Raw genomic sequence first — 10,637 nt, forward strand, 5'->3', positions numbered from 1 at the left:
AGTATTATTGGTAGTTGATGCTTTATGTGTACATATTTATAATTTAAAGGGATAAGGTATGTAGAATCTATTTTTTTATAAAAAAAAAATATTAATTGATTTCTAAGTGTCAATTGTACAATACATGGGAATATTTTCAATTCTTATGCATAATATTATAATAATAATAGTAATAATAATAATAATAATAAAATGTATTAATTCTAATCACAAGAATATAATGTATTATTTCAGATTAGCTGAATTTGCTTTCAAATTAATAATAGTTCTGCTTTGAATTCTGATTAATTTAAATATATATCGAAATATTTTATTTTATATAAAACACTTCCTACTTATAAAGGTGACTCTATTTCAAAGTTACATTTAAATACAAAACTTAATCTAATTAAATATGAAGAAATACTTTTATATCGAGTGGTGTTCTCATGAAGAAATTCGGCTCTAATTCTTAATTTTAGTATTTTTTTTATTTTTGTATAAATTAAAATTAATAGAAATGTTGCCATTGCGGTTGAACTGCTGTCACAATTATTTGTTGAAGATATTAAATTGTAAAAAAAAAAATATTCTGAATTATCTACTATTTCTCTCTTGTATATTTGTCCTACTAGGGTGCTTTAATAAATCTCAACCTACCAATCTGGATTGTAACGAGATAGTTGAAATTTCTCAATTCTTAATCAGAAATATCAGGTTTGAATTTTGAAAATAAAAGAAAATCTTATTAAAAGCATCGTCATTAGATCTAGACCCTATAAAGCGTGAACTTCGAATCAGTCAAACTTAATTATAAATACCGAACATCGACATAATAAAAAGGGGATCTAGGCCACCTGAACCATGACTTGTATTCGGTAGATATGTGAACAAGTGTCAACCACTAAAGAAGGATTTGAAAAGATGCTACTTACTTATAATACATAAATTAATAATTGGAATAAAAATATTTGTTTCTTAATATATATGTATTATATTCCTTTTTATCTATTTTAGGAAAGGTTCTCATTTCATGGGCAGTTGAAAATTAATGTTAAAATTAACTAATATGACAATAATTGAGGTTAAAAGTAGAGGTTCAATTTCTTTATCCAAAAGCAGGTGATATAAGGAATCACTTGCACATTTTAATAATTTAGCTCAAATCTCTCATTATTTCTCAAAATAATTGTTGTAATTTTTGGTTGGACTTGGATTAAAAGTTATGTTTGATGTGATATATAAACATAATTAAGCTGTTTTTATCTTATAAATTTTTTTGGTATATATACGAATTGAAGTGATATCTAACTCTTTCATCGTAAAGGTGAAATGTTGAAAAAAATTAACTGATAATGTATGTTGAATTCATATTTGTGAAATCATTACGCCCAACATGAATATATTTAAATTTATAGTCTGTTTAGCCGAGTTTTTAAAGAAGTGCTTTAAAAAAAATATTTTTGAAAAAGCAATAATTTTTGTTTGGCTAATCACATTTGCTAATTTTAGAGGGATAATTTGTTGTTTGTGATGGTTCAAAAAGTACTTACTCTAATTATTGATCAGTATTATAATTTATTTAGTTTTTCCTATTCATGCATTGGGATCTTTTAGAAACAGAATAAAACATGTTTAATTATATTTTATCAACAACAAAAAAAAAATTATCACACAAATAATGGAACATATTGCATTGCAATTCCTTTCATTTTAACCTATTGGAATATTAATGTGAAAGTGGAGGGGTCAAATTGTTCATTTTTTTTATGATTTGATTAGAATATAATCTTTTCCATCACAAAATTGTTGAGAATCCAATCAAAACATTAGATGCACACGTGGCTATGTTTTGTTCCTTATAATTTGACACACTCACAAATGTTCTAATTTTCTAATTATGCTTTTTTTAAAAATATAAAAAAATAATAATCTATATAGACATGTATAAAGGAATTAGATTCAAATCACTAAGTCAATTTAGATTCATGTTAATAAACATAAAATATACTTTTAACTTATGAGTCATTACAAAGAATAGAAACAACTTAAGATTCTCCTAACAGAGTTAAAGTTTTCGTATAGTTACTCGACTAATAATTTTTATTTTAGTTATTTCAAAAAGTAATAAAATAAATCGATCAATTAATGATGAATCGTCTAAAAAATCACTCTAATCTTATTTTATAACACAAAAATTACTCAACCTATCATATCAAATTTACAACTTAAAACCTAATCCATTTTACATAGCATACATAAAGATTTGGATAGATAAGATTGTAGAGATTTTATGATATTTCTTCTACCCTAACCAAATTTACAAAGTTTTACTAATACATAAGGGGTGATCATCCAAATTCAGTATTTTTTTCACACAATTTTAAAAATCGTATCAATCAAGTTTGAATTCTGAATACTCATCTCAACTACGAACGATCAAATTAATATTTTCTTTTTTATGTTTATGAGTCAACCCCATATGGATCCAACATGGTGGTTTGCTTCAAAGTCAGGTAAAATTTTGTTTCTATATGTAGTTGACTTTTATTTTTAGAGTCCCCATGATGATAATTCTTGGAAAGGCCCTATTAATGTGGGGGTAGTTTTTTTTTTTGGATAGTGACTTATTTGTATGTATTTTTATTATTTTTTTAAGTGAGACAAAATATGGGTTGACTGAACATGAAAGGTGGAGCTGTTAAAAAATAATAATGCCAAAAAAAAATAATTGTTTCATTTTTCTATTAACAAAATTCCAATTAGTCCGTGACCAAATATTGGTGGAATTTTTCACAAAAGTCAACCCTTTTTTGGCCATTAATTTAAATTTTTTGGTGATTATATAGTATTGATAGTAACCAATCAAGTTCGAAGGGTCAGTGTTTTTGCCTTGTTTAGTAATACTCACCCCTCAAAGAATTGATTGAACAACAAATCTAGTTTCTTCTAGTTAGATCGATAAAGAAAAAAAGGTAGGGGTTGCTTGGAACTTTCGTATTAGAGGTTTTAACTTTTAAGTTTGAATTCTTCTGTCAGCGAAAGAAAGGGGTTTGCTTTTTGGGTCGAGCTCGTCGCACCAGGTTTGCCTAGTGCGGCTTATCTCTCTGCGAGTTGTTGCATAGGAGCGCTGATTTTACCCTGTATAACCCAAAAGATAGCGGCTGAGAGTTTTTTTTGTCGTAAAAAAAAAGTGGGGGAGGGGGGGGGGGTTAAAGTTAGTTAATTATGTATGTTAAATGTCAAAATTAACGTTATTTATTGTTATTGAGATTAAATATCTTAATCGAGATATTTATATGACTAGTAAAATTATGTATTAAGATTAGATATATAAAGATGTTGTTTTAATACCTGAATATTTAAAAATTAAGATGGTTTGTTTTCTTAATATCTAAATATACAAAACATGTCATCATTTAATAAAATTCTAATAAATATAAATATAAAATTTAAATAAATACTAAGTTTATCTAATTTATACTGCTAAAATATTACTATTTTTAATGGTTAGCGTGTGAATTTCGTTGATTGGGGTTGGTGTTGATTATTAGTCATGTCATGTCGCGGTTTCATATTATTAATGACATGACTCTAGATAGGAATAAATATAGTGTGCGTATTAGTGTAGAATGTTATTAGGAGTATAGTGTTGTCTTGTCTTGTGAAGGTTTAAGCTTGACATTGTCTGTCAAAGTGCTAATCGTACTCTTGTAGCTCTTGTCATATGTTGTTTCTTGTGTTTTTTCAGTATCATACTATTTTATTATTGTTATTATTTTCGAGTAGATTTTACGTTGCTTTCTTTTTAACTATTATGTTTTATCCATTCATTTTCTTCTACTTGAGTTTGATGCACTTGAGCCACAACTCTCGAAAACAAACCCTCTAACTTTACAAAATAGTGATAATGTTTACGCGCAAATCACCGTCAACAGTAACGGCCCATTATCCCAAAAAAAAGCTTATAGGCCTAGGTTATACAAGTATATAGTACTATACCATGGTCCATGGATTTCATGTTTCTAAGTTTAGACACACAAATGAACATTCTAGATTCTAGAGTAAGAGGAATGCAAAAACTTCCCAAGTATCCTTATAGCCTCTCCTCGATTTAAGTGTCAAACGGACGATTTAGGGGTACACAGACCTTACCCTTACCTTTGTAGGGTCGATGGACACGAACACCTTTGTATTGATGTCCCTTCTTTCATGCTGGTGCTTTGCATTCACCAACCAGGCATATGGACTGAGTTCATTTCACATTATTGCAGAAGAATATATCATTTTTCTGTGTAAAATGATAGAAGCAGAACAAATTGAATATAGAAAATTATCATATTCTTCAATACAAGGGGGCCAATAGTGTCCACACTTTATACAACATTTTAGTTTGTCAACAAGAATAGCAATGAGTTTTGTATTACACAAGTAAAAAATGATACAACAAAACAAATAGAGGACTTGGAAGAATTACTCAGCTCCAGAATTCCCGGTTCTTGATGGAGACTTGATCATCCACTTGAGAGTTGTTCTCGAGAGTCCACTTCTCGAAACTACAGTCAACAAAGTCATAGTAGCCACCGTGAATTAAGAGCTCCCCTTTATTCACCTTCTCCTTAATCCATGGGTATGTAAGCAAATTCATCAATGAGCAGTTGATCGATTCCTGAACGTAGAAAATATGTAGATTGCTTCAATATTCGGGATATCATATGCATACACAGAGTTACAACGTCTAACTGTTATTTCAAGTTCTTCATATTCAAGAATCAGAAAAGAGAAAGACGACAATCTTATCCATGGCATGAGTTTGGGTGGATATGCCTCAAGCGTGTTTGAGCTGCCATTTTACGAAAAGGGAAAATACATACAGTAACTGCTAAACTTCCCAAAAGGTCATTTACACACACTAGCTAGTTCTTCAGATACAAAAATAATCAGTGAAGACATCAAACATAAAGAAGAATTATCTATCATGTTTAATTTTCCCAACAATACGTAATCTGAAAAGGTCTTTCTTGCTGGGGAATTTCGACGGAGCTATGCTAACAATGAGGAGTTCGGTTCTTAATGTACTACTATGATTACAGATGGGTAAGATACATTGCTGATCATAGTAGATAGGCCAACAAGTTTGACGAAAAGAGATTACTGTTTCTGGAAGAGAAGTAGGGGGAGTGTAGATTTGGAGATAGCATTGTCACCGGGAACAATGGAGTCAGACCTCGAGTTCATCAATGTTTTATCTATTGTTTGGATAGCAGCTGCTCTGCCAACAGCATTAGATGGGGTACTAATTGCACCTCAACCAAATTTGGTTTTCTTTTTGGGGACAAGTTTAAGGGGTAACTTGTGTATTTTCCCCAACTAAAACATAATGAAAGTATGAAAAGGAGACTTTACCTTCTCGCAGTGCTTGCATTGATGGTCAAAGCTGAGGTTGGAAGCAACAGCTTTTGTGCTTGTCTTGGCAGCTTTTCCATTAATTACCCAACTCCGAATGAAGCTACAAGGAATTAATGGAAGATCTTATTACACATAAGTGACTATTTTACTGAAAATCATAAAGAAATTAGTTTGTCAGAACCGCCTATAACACTTGATAAGAAGAGAGACTAGCCAAACCTTGAATTTGTTTCATCATCCATACTCATTAAAGCACGAATGCCTCCACAGCGACTATGACCAATGACTAATATGTTTTCGACCTGCAGATAACAGAAGCCAAACCTGAAAACTTGAGGAAAATGAAAACAAGAGAGACCAATAACTGCAACTCCCCCTTATCCGCACCTCCTTGCGCAAAAGATAAAAGCAAAATATATAGAAAGAGGAAACGAAACAAATGGAAGTAGAAAATGAGATGAACTTGTAGGAATTCTAAATTCATTGGGTGATGAATAAAAATAAATCCATCATTCAAGTTCCCTTTGCGTTTTGGACATTTACAACTTCCAACACAATTTACATCAAGGTAAAAACGGCAGCTTGGTTCACTATGCTCCTGCTATGTACGGGGAAGGGGCGGAACACAAGGGTCTATTACATCAAGGTAAATAAAGTAAATTCATCATGAGAGTCATGTTTTGGAAAGTCAAAGAGTAACAGTCCAGTTAAGAAAGTCTCAAAATTGTATTATTGGAAAGTCCTGTTTAGAATTTCCATTCTCAAGTAATTTTATTCCCCGTTCCATAATTTCTAACTCTCAAATAAAGCTAAGAGATAACAGAAACAGGCACCAAAATAAAGTAAGCAGCCATGAAACATTGATCTCAGGTGATGGAACTATAAAAGGAAACAACACGCCATAGGATTTCTGGACAAATTTTACTCACTTTGAGAGTATTAACGGAAAACTCAAGAGCTGCCTTTACTTCTGAAGGATCAGTCTGCAACAGAAGAAAAAAATGCAATTTTTTATCCTGAACAATGTTAAAACACATCCTTAGCATTTATTAAGTGTGAGTGGAGTATACAACACCTCATAAGGAGGCACCAAATTTGCGATGTTGCGGACTACAAAGGCTTCTCCTGGTTGAAATCCCAGTATGTTTGAGGGACACACCCGAGAGTCTGCACAAGAGATTACCAAAAACTGCCCCTTCATATGTCAGTTGAGCACTTCAACACTACCCACAAAATTAACTTTAAGTTTTTTAGTATGGAAAAGGTACAGCAAATCACAAACAGGGAAAACAGACTGGAAACGGAAGCGAAAAAGCAGTGACTAAATGGTAAAATAAAGTCCATGTTTAAGAAAATGTCTAAAAGGTGAAAGAAAAGTTACCTTTGGTGATTGTTCGTCTGCAAGACTCTGATAATGCTCCAAATTTTTCCTTGTCCAATAAAGCGAAACACTCAAATGAGAAGAAACCTTCACAGTAAAAAAAGTTGAAAAAACAGTTGCCTACTTCTGATGATGCTTACAAATATTTGTCCTTCTTGAAATTTAAAAATCTATGTTTCAACGTAGTGAATTCATTCGATTCATGTTCAGTGACAGCACTCATCTCTTTTTCATCCACCACTTCCTTGGTCAGGGTCATTGGTCCCTTCCAGGCTTTCAATTTTGGAGTTGAATTACAACTGCAGTTTAAAAGTTTATATTCTGAGATCAATTCATGAACTTGGATTAATAACCCAAACATTAAGCAAAGCTAGCAGTGTTATCCAAGGCGAGAAACGCAAAAGAACTCTGAGGTCCATTAGATCTTTAAGTGCAAATAAAGGAATTTTTTTTTAAACAAATATACATCTGTAGTCCAAGACTATATATGAACAAAGAAACTCAAAAAAATTAATTTTTTAGTATCGCCTCTTCAGGATTATGCTCGTTGGCAAGAAAAAACACGCCTTAGAGCCTTAACGACAACACTGCAGCACCAGCTAAGCAACGTGAAGCGCTCAACATATCTTGCACCCCAAATCAAGGCTTAAGCATGCCTTTTGACAACACCGAAAGCTAGACAATCTTAATGCAAATCTCACAAAGAACTCCCGAATACACTGGCAATGACTGGTCAAATCGAAAAAGGTAGGGTCTTTCCACAAAGGATGAACCATATACAGGAAAACAAGGAAAAGATCCCATCTTTACATGATGCATTCATTGTTTATAAGATAGAATAAACTCATTACCCCATAAACACAACACAACTTATTCCGATTTTATTCAATGCACACCTAAACTTTTCGTAGTCCTAATTATTCCCCTATATTCAACAGGGACAGAGCCAGCCCTCTATATACATTAAATTTTTTGTTTACTACAAATAAACAATCTATTAACAACTCATAAGCTAAAAATTCTAGCTCCGTATCTACATACTAGGCCAAATAAACAAATCTCAATTGAGTTCAAGAATCTTACCTAGGCAAATTCAAAAATCTCAAATGGGGTTTATCAACTTCCAAGAATCGCACTTGGGTCCTCAAGATCTGCACAAATAACCAAATTCAAAACATCAAAATCAAGAAACATAAGCAAAAACAAACACCTACATTAATTTCCCAATTGAGTAAAAAAAACAACTTTTTTATACCCTTGTTGTAGCTGAACTCTTATGAAGATCTACAGAAGATGATTGAATTAGAGGCCTAGTAGCCATTACAAACACAACAATAAATCACAACAATAGTAAATGGGGATTTTCTTGATTTCACTATAAATATAGATTCCTTTTCTGACATAAAAGCTTAAAAATATTGGTTTATACCATGTGAGGTTGTTGTGTTGGATCTAACTACATAAGTGTCAGTCAGCAAACTTGTTCCTCTCCAAGAAAGACGGAGAAACCAAAGTATTAATGTTAAAAAAATCTTGGAATAAATCGAAGAATTATAAAAGTACAACAATTGAAACGTAGTGTACAATTGCAATATGCATCTTGTTAAAAAATGGCTCTTTGGTTCAATCAAAAGTCAATTTAACATTTTGTTCTAGTGTTGTAAAAGTTTTTTTTGGGCCTCTTTGATGTGATTTAATGGGCCATTATAGATTTAAAGTTGGGCTACGATTGAAACGAATCTTCACTTTAACATGTTTTTAGACGGATTTTTTCTATCTCAAAATGAATGTAATTTTTGTGCTTTCGATAGATGATTTTTAGTTATTGTCCCTCTGGTCAAAGTTATTTTTTGTCTCAATTTATTTGATATCAATAAAATTTTGATAATTAAATTTTAATATAATTTTTAAATATTTTAATTTATTAATTATAATATATTTTACGTAATTTTTAAATAATACAATCGTTTCTATCTTACTATATGTGGGACAAAATTTCCTTCAATATTTTCTATTTACAACATAATCCAAAGGTCATGGAATCAAACCTTATTTACACACAAATATCTCAACAATTTCCCACATGATGGATCGAGTATATATAGTCATATATTAAAATTATGTAGAAAAAATTGAGTGCTTTAAGGCTAATTATCGTTGAATAAATAGATAATTATTCTTTGAATTTTTATTGTAAACATATATCAGATATATTTGATCAATCAATAATGTATAATTTTTAAATCGCTGAATTTCTATAAATATTAAATATGATCTCAAAAACACGAATCACATGATCAATTTTTAAATGTAAAATTCTTAAATCATCAATTTCAAAAAATATTTAAATAACATAAGTCACATAATCAACTCTCGATCCGTTTTTATGCTAATTGTTATGTGTGTTTTTTTTAAATTAAAGTTTTCAACCATCCTAGTTGTCCATGTTTTCCATTAGAACCATCCTTGGTGTGATTAGAATGAAAAAAATTGTGAATTTTTTAATTGGTGATGATGTAGCGCTTGATTAGAAGGTCGTGATTGACATAATCACTTGAATTTTCACATTTGGTATTCTTCATTTATTGAATTTGTCATGGTTTAGTCAAAATGGGAAGAAAATTACTCCATAGTCCATAAAAATGTTGAAAAGCACAAATTTTAAAACTTATAAAAATTTTATATCAAATTAAATAGGTTCACATAAAATTAATTATAGAGAGCAGATGTTCATGATTTTCTGAGCACTATGGTGACTAGAGATAAAATGAGCAAAAATAATTACATTTTATATCTCATATTAGTCATTCACATTATTAAAAAAGTTATTCCAATAAATACTTGTTAATAATAAATTTATAATATTTTAAAATATTTCTTAAGAAGTGAATCAATAAAACTATCTTTCTTATTTATGATTTTATAAATGCATGTATTTGTAGAAGATAAAACAAACAAACAATATAAAATGAAGAGTATTATTGTCTGGAATTATGTAAATATTTGATTTAGCACATGTGATGTGTTTGGCGCGGACAAAGGTACTATTTATATTAGTTATACTTGCATTAATTATACATGGCCTCACTAAGTTCCTCTCTGCAATATACTCTACTTTAACATTCCAAATTAATTGAATTTAGTTTTAAAAAAAATGTAGTTTTAAGCTTTTTGAGTTGTTAGGTTCAATTATCTTATCAAACTTTCACAGCCATGGAGGACAAAGTTTGTTTGGTAGTTAGATTAAAATTATATAAATCATAATTATATGGATATTAATTGTTTCATCTCCTATTCTATATATACAAAAATAAAAATAATAATATGATATATTAATATTTTCATGACTTATGCCTAGAAACTAGAATAGTTATGCAATTTGCTAAGTCATACTTTCTTTTCTTTATCTCAATTTTATATGATATATTTTCATTTTATTCGCTATATATTTTTTTATTAGATAATTAATTAACAACATTCAACATTTATCTCAATAAACTCATGTTGAGTTTCATTTATTTCAAAATACAATATGTAAAGTGTAGTCTTTTTAACGATCGCTTTGGAACTTTAGTAAGTCTTTTCATATTTTGTATACTTCATATTTAATCAAATTATATCACATAAAATTTGAATAAAGAATTATTTATTTTATATATAAATAATTATTTTCTAACTAGCTAATAAATATTGTATAATCTTTTTAAAATGGTATTAGGTGAAGAAAAAATGGAAAGGAGATTACAATACGAAAAATTGAATCCTCACTAATTTAGATAACTAACCAACTAAATTAGAAAGTTATTTCTTTATTAATACTCCCTTTGTCCCTCTATACTTGTCCATATTTTCTTTTATATCTGTCCCT

The 10,637-nt window shown here is 30.0% G+C and overlaps 1 protein-coding gene across 3 annotated transcripts; it reads right to left on the reverse strand.

Moving 5' to 3' along the window:
* Window positions 1-4,280: 4,280 nt before the first annotated feature.
* Window positions 4,281-8,354, reverse strand: LOC107029158 (beta carbonic anhydrase 5, chloroplastic). Of its 3 annotated transcripts, XM_015230502.2 has the most exons (10): window positions 8,199-8,349; window positions 8,025-8,079; window positions 7,853-7,920; window positions 6,910-7,068; window positions 6,770-6,818; window positions 6,464-6,577; window positions 6,318-6,371; window positions 5,608-5,690; window positions 5,386-5,488; window positions 4,306-4,648 (listed from the first exon to the last, which is right to left on the reverse strand). In XM_015230502.2, exons 4-10 carry the CDS (start codon window positions 7,026-7,028, stop codon window positions 4,457-4,459), a joined length of 714 nt encoding a protein of 237 aa, XP_015085988.1. In that variant the 5' UTR covers window positions 7,029-7,068; window positions 7,853-7,920; window positions 8,025-8,079; window positions 8,199-8,349; the 3' UTR covers window positions 4,306-4,456. The 3 variants fall into 3 exon arrangements, with proteins under 3 accessions (XP_015085986.1, XP_015085988.1, XP_015085987.1); XM_015230500.2 differs by having other exon boundaries at window positions 4,281-4,648; window positions 8,025-8,347; XM_015230501.2 differs by lacking the exon at window positions 8,025-8,079 and having other exon boundaries at window positions 4,313-4,648; window positions 8,199-8,354.
* Window positions 8,355-10,637: the final 2,283 nt, after the last annotated feature.

The sequence above is a fragment of the Solanum pennellii genome, chromosome 9 (assembly GCF_001406875.1).
Source record: "Solanum pennellii chromosome 9, SPENNV200".
Lineage (NCBI taxonomy): Eukaryota > Viridiplantae > Streptophyta > Magnoliopsida > Solanales > Solanaceae > Solanum > Solanum pennellii.